Source organism: Elaeis guineensis, chromosome 5, assembly GCF_000442705.2.
Source record: "Elaeis guineensis isolate ETL-2024a chromosome 5, EG11, whole genome shotgun sequence".
In the NCBI taxonomy this organism is placed as follows: Eukaryota; Viridiplantae; Streptophyta; class Magnoliopsida; order Arecales; family Arecaceae; genus Elaeis; species Elaeis guineensis.
This window is the reverse complement of record NC_025997.2, coordinates 24,695,963-24,710,818: the sequence shown is the minus strand read 5'-3', so window position 1 is coordinate 24,710,818 and position 14,856 is coordinate 24,695,963. Positions and strand designations below refer to the sequence as shown.

General features: G+C 37.4%; 1 protein-coding gene across 1 annotated transcript in view; it reads left to right on the top strand.

Moving 5' to 3' along the window:
• Nucleotides 1-4,220: 4,220 nt before the first annotated feature.
• The window catches only part of LOC105045188 (protein pleiotropic regulatory locus 1), a 16,170-nt gene continuing 5,534 nt past the window's right edge, over nucleotides 4,221-14,856 (top strand). Inside the window, exons 1-14 of the mRNA XM_010923364.4 lie at nucleotides 4,221-4,389; nucleotides 4,562-4,586; nucleotides 5,069-5,189; nucleotides 6,501-6,582; nucleotides 6,674-6,736; nucleotides 8,704-8,788; nucleotides 10,893-10,985; nucleotides 11,561-11,624; nucleotides 11,732-11,817; nucleotides 11,916-12,017; nucleotides 12,179-12,262; nucleotides 13,759-13,819; nucleotides 13,912-13,978; nucleotides 14,100-14,177. Coding sequence (XP_010921666.2) covers nucleotides 4,247-4,389; nucleotides 4,562-4,586; nucleotides 5,069-5,189; nucleotides 6,501-6,582; nucleotides 6,674-6,736; nucleotides 8,704-8,788; nucleotides 10,893-10,985; nucleotides 11,561-11,624; nucleotides 11,732-11,817; nucleotides 11,916-12,017; nucleotides 12,179-12,262; nucleotides 13,759-13,819; nucleotides 13,912-13,978; nucleotides 14,100-14,177 — 1,154 coding nt within the window. The 5' untranslated portion in view covers nucleotides 4,221-4,246. The remainder of the gene's footprint in view (nucleotides 4,390-4,561; nucleotides 4,587-5,068; nucleotides 5,190-6,500; nucleotides 6,583-6,673; nucleotides 6,737-8,703; nucleotides 8,789-10,892; nucleotides 10,986-11,560; nucleotides 11,625-11,731; nucleotides 11,818-11,915; nucleotides 12,018-12,178; nucleotides 12,263-13,758; nucleotides 13,820-13,911; nucleotides 13,979-14,099; nucleotides 14,178-14,856) is intronic.

Sequence of the window (14,856 nt, the reverse complement as noted above, 5' to 3'; positions counted from 1 at the left end):
ATCTTACATAACATTTGATCTCTTTGATAGAGGATCGACATCGGTTGGCGAGTCTAGGGATTGGTCTGCTGTGGTGCGCCATCTGCTGCAGATCAAGAACAATGTTAAAGAAGTTATAGATGTTCATAAAATCTAATTAAGTATATATGTTCCTACATTTGATTACCTTAAAACTATTGTCTCCCAAATCTCTTCTCCTCTAATGAAACTGTAGTTTGGATTATCATTAGGAAAAATAAAAAAGTAACTATAAAAATATAGCAAGCAAAATTCATCGACACCCATCAGATTTTAGACATCATATGGAAATAAAAAAAAGAGACCATAACAATCTACGGAGCTAGTCTCTTCAATATCCATTTAGTTTGGATCATCTTCAGGAAAAACAAGAAGGCAACCATAAGAATATAATAACTAAAATCCATCGGCACCCATCAGCTTTAAGATATCATATGGGAAGAAGAAAAAGAGGCCATAACATATCTCGTGCCAAATGTATCAGTTGTTTAGGTAGCTCGATCGATAAATCTTTGGGTTAGGCAGCTCAATCGATAAATCTTCTAAAGTATTACTTGCAACAAAAATAAGTGATATCAACATGACATCTGAACAAATCCCATCCTAGAGGTTCCAAAGTATCGAGTGGGACTGCAAATAGGACTGCAAATAGGTCGGGCTGGACCAGGCCACACCCCTTCTTGAGTCCGATCTAAAAATTTTTTCAAATTTTGGATCGGGTCTAGGGCCTAAAGAAATGCTCCTCCGACCACCACTAGAGTAGATGAGTGGGCCAAAGCTGGTCTGTCGGTGGTGGTCTAGCCTTGAACCCTTACCATCGAAAGTAGTAGGGCTACTCTCACGGAGAGCTTCTTGGAGTGATTCCACCTCTCAAGAATAATATTAATTTTATTAATATTAATAATATTATTATTAAAATTAATAATATTATTAATAATATTATTATTTTAATTAATTAAATATTATTAATTTAAAACTAATTTATTTAAATTTAATTAAATATTATTAATTTAATTTAAATATTAAATTTAATTTAACTAAATCATATAAATATTAATTTAAAAATATAAAAAAATTTAAAACAACGATATTTGACAATCGCTATACAGCCGCCGCCATTGTTGCCGTCACTAATACTCATCAAACTCATGAAGATGGCACTACGCGGTAGGAGGAGGGAGGAAGGTGGGGGGAAGAAGGGGGGAGGCGGGCTGGAGGCTTTGGGAGGCGGGTCGGGCTCAGGGCTTGGGGAGGCGACCGAGGGGAGGCGGGTTGGGGGCTCAGGGCTTCGGGAGGTGGTCGGCGGTTCGAAGAAGTCAAATCCGACGGTAGGGGAAAGAGGGAGATTGGAGGCAGCTGGGGGAGGCGAGCTGGGGGCTTGGGGAAGCGGCCGGGGTTCGGGAGGCGAGAGGTGGTCGAGGGACTCAAAATCCAATGGATGGAGGCTCAGGAAGATGATCGGGGGCTCGAGATCTGGCGATCTGGGGCTCGGGGAGGCGATCGGGGGGAGGCGGGCCGGGGCCTCGAGACTTGGGGAGGTGATCAGGGTGAGGCAAGCCAAGGGCTTGGGGCTTGAGGAGGCGGTCGATGGCTCGAAGAAGCCAGATCCGACAGTGAAGAAAGAGGGAGACTGGAGGCAGTCGGAGGCTCGGGGAGGCGTGAGGCAATCGAGGGGCTCGAGGAGGCATCGGGGGCTCGAGGAGGTGGCCGGAAAGAGGCGGGCCAGGGACTTGGGGAGGCGGTCGGAGGCTTGGAGAGGAAAAAATCAGGGAGGGGGTCGGTCGCCAATGGAGGAGCCAACCCAGAAAATGAGAAGGGGGTGAGGGAAAATGAGAGGGGGTGAAGGGAAACGAGGGCACGCGGAGAACCAAAAAGTGGCGGGGGGGGGGTGAGGATTTAGATTTATTAGCTATGAAAAAATACTGTCGCTAACAAGATCACTCCATCGCTAATAATCTTACAGCCAAATTAAAAAAAAAAATTTTATTAGCGATGCAACTTGCTGTCGCTAAAAGCCAAAAATACCGTTGTTAATAATTATTTTTTACGACGACGTATTTATTTGTTATCATTTATTGTCGATAAAAAGCATTATTAGTGGCAGTAAAATTACAGTTACTAATAGCCGTTGGTCAAAACTTTTTTCTTGTAGTGTATAACTCCGATCAATATAAGGTGGTTGATTATTGTTAGGTTCTAATCTTCTGGCCTATATATCTATTTGTATCATAGTTACCTTTTTTTTTCTCTGCCTCCATACTTAAAATGACTCTTTACAAGTTGAACCTTGTCTAGTCTAGCAAGGATCACGTGACTTTTATTTGATCTAATTCTATCTAACCTGATCCACATAGGTTCGTTCATAGTTGTCAGTTAAATTATTGAGATAAGATTTAAACTCAAATATATCTCAAAAAAAATTATTTTGTACATAATATATATTTCTATTTTCAAATGCATAAATACACATATTCCTCTTTACTTAATATTGATAAAGAAAAGAAGGAATATAAGCATTAGAAGAAAAATATGGAGTCAAATCAACCCTTGACAATTTTGATTGGCAGGATGATGGCTATTCATCAAAAACTTTGTTCTCATGGATATATCATGCATACTGGCCATGTCATATACAAATAATACTTTACTAAGAAATTGGTCTGGCTTCGTGTAAAGTTAGCAAATGCTAATGACATTTGACAATTGCAACCCTCTATCTCAGTATGTTTCAAAGGATGCATAAAATACAAAAGGGGTATTATATTTATCAAGTTGCATAAATAACAAAAAAAAAAAAATTAATCAGATGGAAGCAAAGTGATACATACTTCCTCCTAGGTGAAGTGCGTGAACCAGGAACTAAAGAAAATATATGTCGTACATATTTATATAATTATATGGAACCTTGCAACGAAGAAACTCTACTCTTGTAGCCCATCATCTCTTTTTTGTCAAGCTCAGAAAGTCATCAATATTAGCTAACTTTGAGCATTACGTAAGGACTTATAAGAATTTTAGGTCTCACCTAGAGATTTAGAAATATTTTTTCATCAACAAACCTTTCCACCACTAAACATGAACTTCTAAATAAAGCCTCAACAGGAGGTTTGAGCATCACCAGTTCACGCGTAGGGTTAACCTCAAAGCAAAACTTGTTTTAAATTATGTATAAGTTCTTTAATCGCACTCTCCATATAGTCATCATAGAATCACTATGCGCCCAACGAAAAAACTACAAGAAAAAATATATTAGCAGATTTCTACATGGATATATAAATGTTTTTTGGTTGCTAATTTTCAATAGAAATTGTTTTAGGGAGATGAGAAAAATTATCCTCTATGTTTATCTTATATAAAGTTAACTGTAACTTAAGAGCCTGTTTGAATCTAAAAATAAATTATCTGTGGAGCGGATATAGATTTTAAAAAAAATATTCAAAATAGATTTAGATTATATATGGATAAAGATATATCTTGATCCGAATCCGATTTGATATTATCTTAATATATAACCCTCTTTCAAAATTTTAATAATTTTATATTGTTTATATGTATTCGATTCCGGTCTGATGTAATCAACCTCTCTAATCTATCTAATTTGATCGGATCTACATTTTTACTTAATCTAATCCAATCCGATTCCAAGTAAATATGAGGTGAATATGGATATAGGGTTTTTATTTTCAGAATGGATATAAATATGGGTTGATTAGATCTATATGCTCCCTGTTGTCTCCCTAATAATTTATTAAAATTTTTAAATAGCCTTCGGATTGAACTTGCATTAGGATTTTTAAATTAATTTATATCTCAACTTTCTGCAGCGTACTATATGGACTTGCCAAAGTTTGTCACTTAAGAATTTACAAATAATTCATCTAAAAACCTAAAAGGAATTTCATTGTAATTTTTCCTAATAACACACCTTAGCAGTCTAAGTTGGCAAGTCCTGCCGACTTGATAAATAATTAATTAGAAACTGATAAATAATTATCCTTTAGGATGGAGAAATTATCACCCACACCACGTGCACCTTGATGGCCGTACACACAGCAAATCACGGCCGATGGTTTCCGGGGCTGTACACCGAGATGTCAACCCGTAAAGACGGTGCGGGTATAGGAACGTTGGTGTGGTCCGAACCCCCACCGTTCTTTTTTTTTTTTTAAAGGAAAAAAAGCTGAAGACGCTGTGCTCATAAGGGAGGAGGAAGTCTAGGTCGAGGTCGATGCCGGGCGCTATGGCGGCACCGGCGGCGATGGAGCCCGTGGAGCCGCAGTCGCTCAAGAAGCTTAGCTTGAAATCCCTAAAGCGTGCCCTTGATCTCTTCTCCCCCACCCACGGCCACTCCACTCCCCCGGATCCCGAGAGGTTCTCCCATAAACCCTAAATCCCAATCCCTCTTCCCTTCTCTTCCTCTTTCTCTTCTCCTCTCTCGTTCTCTCCCTCTGTTTCTTGCTTATCTTTCTCCAATATCTTTGAATCGCCTCTTGGTTCTAACTTTGGGTTTGTTCTATTTTTTTCTTTGCTCGGGCCGTCGCAGCAAGAAGATTCGAATTAGCTACAAGGTTCGGACTTGCTCTTTGTTTTCCTTTCTCGATTATTTATCGAGCTTCTTTTATTAATATAGTCTATAAGAGAAACGTTTGCTTCTTTTTTTTTTTTTTGGTGCAAGATTTTCTTGCTTTTTTCTTTTCTTTTCTTTTTTTTTTTTTTTTTTTTTGAAGTCTCGAGTTTAAAAGGAATGATCTGGTCATAGAAAAGGGGCCGAGTGTTCACATTGTTGTGAAACTACTGAAGAGCAATTGAACATGTTATAAATGTCATTTAACTGGTAGAGTTTTTTTTTTTGAGTAAAAACGGTGTTGGGAAAAGTTTTGAAGTTGGCTGTTGGTTTCTTGATTTTGGTTCGTCGTCCTCTTAAGGATGACTGCAGCAAAGATACTGTGATTTAAGCTGCGCGATTTGCAAGAGTGACATTTTCTGATTGGATAAAGTGTTAATTCCGAGCAATGAACAAGTATTGACGTTGCAACTGCTTGATTTGAAGGTACATGCTGAATATGGATCAGTTATGGACTTGTCTATCGAGCAAGCACAGGCCCATGGTGGTGCTGGTGCTCAGGATAAAGGAGACCAAGTATCGACCTCCACAGCATTGGCTCTTCCAGGTATGGTGGTTCTTCCATTTTTAGTGCACAAAATATTTGAAATTTACATGTTTAATTCACCATTCAGTAAATCCTCTTAAATTCCCTTAAAAGTTTTTATTTTATGTGAAACTAAGAGTCTGACTATAAGATGGTTGCCTGGTTGTAATAAGTGTACTTGGTGTATTGTAAGTGACCCTTCAAAGATGGAACATGATGGTACTCATTCATCAAGGGATTGGAAAAGAAGAACCTAAAGATTTCCAATTCTCTGCTTACATTATGTCCCTAAAGAAATTAGAAACAGCAAATTGGAGTACAAATTTGTTATTAACAATCTCTTCCAGCTAATATCAAAAAAGTTAGGAAATGTTATTGGCTTCTGAAAACTGCTTCGATATACAACATGTCAGAACTCCTCAGCAAGTAGTAGATTTCATTTCTTTTCTATTTGTGAATTTTTTTTGTGTGACTCGTGGGTTTTGATTAGATATAGTATGGAGCACAATTAATCTGATGAGTTTATTGCACTAGGATTTTGTTTGTTTTTGATTTTTTTTCTTTTTTCAGTAGAAGGGTCATCTGAAGATTCAGAGAAGAAATGTGTTTGATTTGCTTGGTTATGGGGTGTATGTTTTATTTCTTTTGATCGTTGGTGCAAGGAGCTTGCACCAACATAATTTGTATTCTAACATGTATTTCAAGGAAAAGCTTAAGTTTTCTTGCTACCATGTATTACTGTAGAGGCCTCCTTTATCTCTCATTAGATTTAGTGATTATCCTACTTAGGATCTGATTGGATGCTTCGGCCCAAAATCTTATGAGATTCATGGGTTGGACTAGCACAACTAGGAAAAATCAGCTTGGGCTAGGCTTATTTTCCCAAATACCCAGGAGCCTTTGGAGTGGGCTGGCCGGAATCCGAGGTCTTCTTTTTCTCTCTATAGGATTGAAGCTAGCCCACTTCAAAGGCTTCTGGGTATTTGGGTATGTAAGTCTAGTTTTGGCTGATTTTTCCTAGTTGCACTACTCCAACCCACAAATCCTATGGGATTTTGGGCCTAATCATCCAAACAGGCCCTTATTGTTCTTTCTAACTTGCTACCTTGTAGGATGTGGACTCACATCTATAGCATTGCAGGTCCACTAAACTTATGGTTAAAACTCGTTGTACGCCATTATGTTTAGGAACTAGCAATAGTGTAATACAAGAACAGCAAATGGTCAATTTTGTTTCTGATGTTTCCATAAGTCTTTGAAATTCTTGATGCTAGCTTAACATTGTTCTGGTCTTATTCTTTTCTATAACAGTCTCAAAATTTCTTCCTACAGGCAGCCAGGATTCCAGAGATTCTCAGGAAGAGGGGAGCCAAAGTGCTATTGTTGCTGCACCAACAATGCAACCAAAAGGACCGTATGTCTACCATCTTACGTCATTGTGTTTGTGCATTACAATAAATGCTTGCAGATTTTACTCAGATTGTCTAACACTATATATTTTACAGGGAACCTGCCATTCCAAGCAGAAGTGCAGGGGCTGTAGTATCAGTTCCTGGTTCTTCGGAAAGGTGATGCACATATTTGTTTCATTCCCCTTTGTCTTGCTTGAGTTAATGTTATATGGTGCAAAAGGATTACATTTGATCATCTTCAAAACAATTCTCAAATGATTGCTTTTTTTTTTTTTAATTTAAATTTCCTGTTAGGATTATTAGCTGCATTTTTAGGAGGGATGCACTTCATGTTCATATAAATTAAAAACTTCACATTTTGCATATGGTAGTTGTCAATTCATCAAGAGTATGGGGCTGTTCCTAAAGTGAGTGGATTCTTCTGATGCTGTCGCTCTTTTCATCTTTTACCATGTGATTTGAACATGAGATATCTCTCTAGTATTTAGACTTATAAATGATAACTCTTTTATAGTTGATGGTGTACTAGCAACATCTGAACATAAATTTTTTGCCTGTAGTTCCTGTTTACAGATAGTGCTTGTTAATTTCAGATCAGTAAATAATTTTCTTGTGTTGAAAATTCCTTAAGGTTTTATAGAAACTTGAAACTTCTGTTCATCAGACCATGAATTTTCCCAGTACCATTATTGTAAGAAAGGCAGCAAACTTCAAAGCCTCTGTAAGCGGCAAAAAAGTTTGTGTCTTGTGTTATCTGCACTTTGAAGGATTGTCATATAGTCCTCTCTCAATGTTTTTCTAATTAATATAGAATATGCTTCATGAACTTGTGCTGCCCTTTGTCAGAATTGTCATTGTAAGCTCTTCACTCTCATTTACTACTTAACATGAACACAATATGGTTATTTGTCCGGTGTATTCGGAGTCATCTCTACTCTTATTGATATTTTCACCAATAAAAAGTTGTGCCTATTATTTCATTGTTGGATGCCTAGGTACCTCTATGTGCTGGATTCTAGCTGTTCTTGTATTGATTCTTTTTTTTGACCCAATTTGTGCTTTGAATTGTTCCAGTTCTTTGAGTTGATCTGTTGAGGAAACAATTGATAAACTTTGTTTACAGTAAATTAGCAATTTGGAAGGTTGCTAGTCACACTGGAATATTGGTGTTACCATATTAATTAGATGGAAATAGTCAGCTAAATTGATTGAATCAGCCTTTCTGAAATTTAACAAATAAGTAGTCTTGAAAGTGGTCAGATATTCAATAATATCCCATATCAAGGAGGTGGAATATTTAGTCAGCAAAATTGAACTTGCCTAGAATTTAAAGACATGTTAGGGTATTCCAGGAATGTCCTGTAGGAATTGGGGAGAGAAAGGGACAGAGAGGGAAGAGATGGGGGAGAGGGTGGATGGTTGGCAATGATAAGGAGAGAAGACATCAGGAATTGCAGAAAGAAAAAAAGGGACCCATGGGGGTCTTTTTTTCCCTTCCACAGGATTCAGGTTGGGGAGGGGGTTGGCTTGATATGGGTCATGCCCAGATGAGCTTCTTAATTCATGAATCCAGTAGGAAATCCAGCCCAATCTTTTGCTGAATTACCCAAGCAGGCCCTAAATTTGGAAATTACCCAAGCATGAGGCCAAAATGAAGTTGACAGAATGTCTGAATCAGTTCATCAATGAGTGATATTTTTTTCTTTTTAGACCTTTATAGTCAGTAATGTATTTTCAAATTACCTAATGGAGAATGCAATCTGGGTTGTTGTATACAATCTGTATACACAGGATACCAAGAAGGAAGAATTAGTGGATAAGTGAAGAAATGAAATGTCCTCACACCTATGCTCTTGCAGTAGCTGTTTACAAAGGAATATCTTCTTTTGCAAAGTTGTGCCTATTCAACACAAACCAGCCACAACATGTACTTCCAGTTGAACTACTTACAAGTTTGATGTTGCTGAAATTGTTTAATTTTTTTCTTTCTTTAAGCAAAATATGAGATATTTGATTAATGAATGTAGGGAATATGCTCAATTAAACAATTTATCACTCTTACTATGGTGCTTTAAGTATTCTAGGAGAAAATCTTTACAATAGTTCTTATTGCTGTCTGTCAGGTATCAATCCACATCAGCATTGATGGAGAGGATACCAAGTAGATGGCCTCGTCCTACATGGCATCCTCCATGGAAGAACTATAGAGTATGGTCGTTTGTTTCTTGTCCTTATATTCTTATTATTATTCTTCTTTGTCATTAGATTTTAGCTGTTATCTTTAATTGTGTGAGAATTAATCCCAATTTTTGAATGACTTGGTGCACTCTTTTCGCAAGTAATTACTGTTCTAGGTTCCATGATTTTTAATTACTGGAATTTTACCACATTTTTGCTCCTAGCATGTAACTAACTATAGCTTATGGTTAAAGTGTCAAAAAAGGTCTTTGCATTGTGCATGTTGTGCAGCCATTTTGGGAATATATATTGATGAAAGCAGGGTTTGTTGAACCCCCTGAATTGGACGATTTGGGGTGTGTGGAACCGTATCGGTGGCTAATCGGTGTAGTTCGGGCATTCGATTTGGAACGCCGGTGGAGATGGAGCGAGAGAGAAGGAAAGAAAGGAAGAGAGAGAGGAGGAGAGGGAAAGAAAGGGAAAGGCTGGTGGCTGGCAATGGCCTGTTGAGGCCATCAAGACTTTTGGGGCTCCCAATCCTTCGCGAGATGCGAGAAGAGAGAGAAATAGAGAGAAGGGAAGGGAGAGAAGAGGAGGGAGTGGAAGGCGGTGGAGAGGTTGCTGGAGGGTTGCGAGGTGGCCGCTGGACTATTTTGGGCCACGGGGCTATTTTGGGCTGTCCGGCGACCCTTTGGTGGCTTTCCCGTGGCCTTTCGCTTCTTTCTCTTCTCGCTCTTCCCCTCTCTCTCCATCTCTCTCTCTTCTCACATTTTCTCTCTTCTCGCATCTCTCTCATGGAGGATCGTGCTGTCTGAGAGGCCTCGGTGGCCACTGCCAGTGTCTCCACTGGCTTCTCTTTCCTTCCGTTCCTCTCTCTCTTTTCCTCCCCGGTTCATTCCTCATTGCTATGTTGGATCGGACCTATTACGAGAGTGTATTGACTTGTACCACTGGCCGGCTAGCACGGGGTTTGGTTTTGAGTCGGTGATCATTGGGTGAAAGTTTGATACAATAAAATACTTTCCTAACTAGGAAAATATGTTAGATGTTTCTATCTCTTATGATGCTTCTAGTATGCTTTTCAATTCTTTTAATTTTGACTTCATTTACACAAGAAATGCGGAACAATCTTGAACCGCTCGGTTTGGGGCTTACCAAGTTGTGGTGAAGGTGAATCGGGATAGTTTTAGCATTCAAAACGAGAAATTAGAGGGGGAGGGAGAAGAAAAGAGAGGAGAGAGAAAGGGAGAAGGAGGGAGGGCCGTTGGAGTGCTGCAGAAGCCGATGGAGGGCTGGAGGAGCTCCACTCTCCTAGCAGTCAAACAGGGGCCAAAAGGGGTCCATTGGGCCCCCTTTTTTAATTTTTTGATGTTTAAATGAAATTGGCAACGAGAACTCCTCTAGCGGCCCCGAGCCCTCCCTCCCTCTCCCCCCCTCTCTCTATCTCTCTCTCCCCCTTTTTTTCTCCCATGTTCTTCCTCTTCCCCTGCCATCTCTGCTATGTCGGGTTGTGCCTTGCCGACCTTCACCATCCCTCGCCCTCCCTCCTCTCTCTCTTCTTCTCTCCTATTCTCCCACGCTCTCTCTGTTGTGTTGGTATGGGCCTAGCGTGGAATGGCATAGAGGCGTATTGAACTATGCCGCCGGCCGACCAATCTGGCCCTCGGTGCTAGCACAAAGAACCTTGCATCTACAACTTTGATTTTATAAGGATGTAGGAGATATATCAGTTATATGACACCTTGCACCATTGTAATAAGAAGAAGCCTAATGCACATATTTCTAAACTCATGTGAGCCATATGCATGATTACGAGCAAATTATGATGCGGCATATTATTTCTCTGTCTTCCAGTTGATGGGATGGGTATTGGAGGACTCTTCTTTTGGAGGGACTTAAAATTGATTAAGAACCAACCATAATGTGCTGATGAATTGAAACATTAGGAAATTTTAGCAGAATAGGAGAGTTTTAGAGTTTTGTAGTTGCAGTGTGAGTAATAATGTATGGATTAAAAGGCTTTAAGTAATCCAAGTTTTTATAGGTACAGTGGTAGGTGTTTCTCTGTTCTATTGATTTAAGTTTCTTTTCTATCACTTCTCTCGGAATGATTTACATCATTGAATTTATGCAGGTCATCAGTGGTCATTTGGGATGGGTGAGATCCATTGCATTCGATCCAAGCAATACATGGTTTTGTACTGGTTCTGCAGACCGGACAATAAAGGTTCACCTTGCATGATATAGGACTATATTAATGTTGTAGATACTTGTTATTTTTTTGCGATTATGATTATTTTTTTGTGTTGTGATGTATCGTCATCATTTTATGGTAATATTTCAATGAGCGGGTCAATCTTTGACCTTGGGGAATTTCTGAATGCACAATGAATTTGTACTTTTTTTCCTACGCTTGGGATCTGAGCTTTCAGATTATTTCTCCTTTGGTTTTTTTTTTCTCTTGGGTTGAAGATTGATAATGCATAGATTGATTGATTCACTGGGGATATCTGTGAGGATATTCGTGCTGACTTGTTTAAAGCTTGCTCTGAAATATGTTGATTCAAATGTTGCTTTTCGGATTCTATGACAGCCAAAACATGTTTTATCCATGCTAAACTTGAAATTGTTCAATTTTGGGTTGAAAGGACAAGAATTGTTTTTTCTCACCCTTTTATATTTTGATTATGGCTATGTCTATTTATTAAATTTTTAACAAAAAAATGGGACATAATTTTGATTTGATTAAAATTTGAACCAGCTGCTTAATTTTTTCCTACTTTTTGTTTCTCCTTCTTCAAGATATGGGATGTTGCATCTGGGAAATTGAAGCTCACACTGACAGGACATATTGAACAGATACGTGGTTAGTTGGATTTAATACAATTTTATAGCTTTATTTTGGTGTCTTTTCTTGTGGATTATGTAAGAATATTGGAAAATAATGATATGAACATGTGTTTAAATATCTAGGACTTGCTGTCAGTCAACGTCATACTTATTTGTTCTCTGCTGGTGATGACAAACAAGTTAAATGTTGGGACCTTGAACAGAATAAGGTTGTCTATTGCTGACTCTTATATATATACACATGCAAATTTCTACCATATGAGGTGTCTACTAACCTGTAATTTACATTTCATTTATTTTTGAATAGGTGATTAGGTCGTATCATGGACATCTGAGTGGTGTGTATTGTCTAGCTCTTCATCCATCTCTCGATATTTTACTAACAGGTGGCCGAGATTCTGTTTGTCGGGTATGCATTTATATAAACTGGAAGATATTGTTGAAGTTTAAATTAAATTATATATTTTGTGTTGATAATTGTTGAGACAATCTGTAGTACAGTGTCAAGTTGTTTTGATGTAGATCTGAACTTAAGCTTGACATCGTGGATTTGCCCTGTCTTTTTATCAGGTCTGGGATATTCGTACTAAGGCAATGATTTTTGCTTTATCAGGGCATGACAACACTGTTTGTTCAGTTTTTGCTCGACCTACGGTATGCAAACATTTATCTAGTTAGGAACATTTGTTCATGGATATTTGCCTCGAATCATATTGAGCTATTCGAAGTATATTATTTGTTATTCCAGTAATTATTCCACTGATGGTTGCAATCTTTAATAATTTGAATTATTAAGCAAATTTTGCATTACAGAGACATGCGATTTGGTTTCATTATGAAGATTCCAGTTTCTATGGACTCATCAACATATAATTGCATAAGCTCTATAATTGTTCATTGGTTTGTGTAATAAATCAAATGACCAATTTGAAGCAAGTTCATCCAGGGGGTTTCATTTCTTTATGAGGCAGAACTAAATTGCCATCTTAGATCCATTGTCAACATATTTAAATGACTTTAATTTTTTCTCTCTCTCATTTCTATGTGAAGCAGTTTGATGTAGGTCCATAGGTGGGGGTGGAGCATTGTTTTTTAGGATTTGAGGTTCCTGATTGACATTGTTTCTTTGTTGAATCTGAATTCTGTGCCTTGCATTATGACATAAGTTACATCATATTGTTGCTAAGAGCCATTTTTAGGCATATTCTCTTCTCAGGCTGTTCAATAATGGACTCCTCCCTTGAGAGTGAAGTGGTGCATAATGAATAATATGCTTTATCCGTATAAGAAAATATATTACATATGTTCATTCGTGTCTAAATATTATTAAGACCTTATAGGTTTTGACAAGGAGGTAAGAAGGGACGGATACCATTGGATATAAGAGAGTAAAGGGAGGCAGTGGATTGTAAATTTGGAACTAAGAGTTAGATGAAGATGTCATGCTGGAAGTTGTTTCTGCTACTGCAAATACTTTTTGAAAGTGTGTAACATGTAGTGATTCTGTTTGTAATTAATGTTTGATGATGCAGCCTTTTTGGATAAAATTATGGCGTTCACATCAGTGATCAATCAATGTCAATATGGGAGATTAGGTAGCAGTCTAAGCTGAATAGACAATTAAAGTACTTTTTGCCACAAATCCTGTCAAATACAGCACTTTTTTGATAGGCCTTCAAAGAAATAGCCAATGGGCGGTTGAAGTTGAGTAAAAGATAATGACGGCCAAAATTATTCTCCTTATCGTTTTTTCAGTTCTAGGGAAATCATTTTTTAACAACAGCACAACTGAATGATTAAGTACTGCTTCTAAAATACTGCTATCAGAAAAACCAGAGTTCTCAATTGGTTTGAGAATTTCCTGAATCATATATTTTAATGTGACCAACCTTTTCTTTTCAGTTAGTATCCTTTAGTTGACTTTTTGTTTTACCGCTCTATGCATTATCATTGTCGGGGAATTTAAGAAATTTAGGTTGGTCTCTAATCATTTACAATTCTGTTGATATCTTATCATCTACTGAATCCTGGCTGTCTATTTTGCCTTCCCTCGTTTTTCTTTTGGTATCTCATGGATGTTTATCAGGTCATAGAAAATGCAGAATTATCTGTTTGGTTGTTAGTTTAATCAATACTTTTTTTTTTTTCAGGATCCACAAGTAGTAACTGGCTCTCATGACACTACTATTAAGTTTTGGGATCTAGCAGCTGGTAATGATCTTTTTTTTAAAAAAAAAAAAATCAATCTCCATTATTTATCTGGATTGATTTCATTTTCTGAAGACAAAATCCCTTTTTTTCAGGAAAATCAATGTCAACTCTCACTCATCATAAGAAATCTGTTCGTGCTATGGCATTGCATCCAAAAGAGTATGTCCCTTTAACTCATGGCAGTCAGCCTCATTTTGAAAAGCATCTTTCTTTTTTCTTTTTCTTTAATTCCTTATTTTGCAGTTTGCTGATTATGTTATTTTATCCATTTTCTGTTTAGGCAAAGTTTTACATCAGCATCAGCAGACAACATAAAGAAATTTAGCCTTCCGAGAGGAGAATTTTTGCACAATATGCTGTGAGTAATCACTGAAACATGCATCTTCTATTTGAACAATGAATTGATAATATGTTACTGATAAAATGACAGATAAAAAGAACGTAAGTTTAAGCAATGTAGCTTGTATTTGCTCATGCTGTGACTTATGTGTCAATGTAATCACTTTAAATGAGTGACATCTAATCATAAGATAAGCAATATCTAATCATAATACAAACTTAACATCAATATATTAAATGAAGTTATACATGGACATACATTTTATATGTCTGCTTTAGTTGAATATTTTACTGCATGGATTTTGATATTAAAGTGATGCCATGTTATTGAGGAATTATTATTATATCGATTTGTAAGAATGAAAGTGACAACAAAATTTATAGACTATTGTTGGCTTACGGATAAGTTTATAAGAATGGGTCATGGAACAAATTTAAGCAAACTGACAGCAGTTTCCTTGTGGTAATATTGCTACTTTTTTTTTGGGAGATCTTTTTATGCAAAGTTTGAAGGAAAGTAGTAGTTTGCATATGACTTTACATATGAATTTACTTGGAAGTTCCAACTGAGTTATTAATTTGATGAGATCTGAAGCAGAAAAAGGAATTATGAAATGATGTATTGAGGTTACTAGGGATATGGGAGCTGTGGCAAGAAATATTAGTTTCATTTCAGAGAGCATAAATGAAGTGCTGGC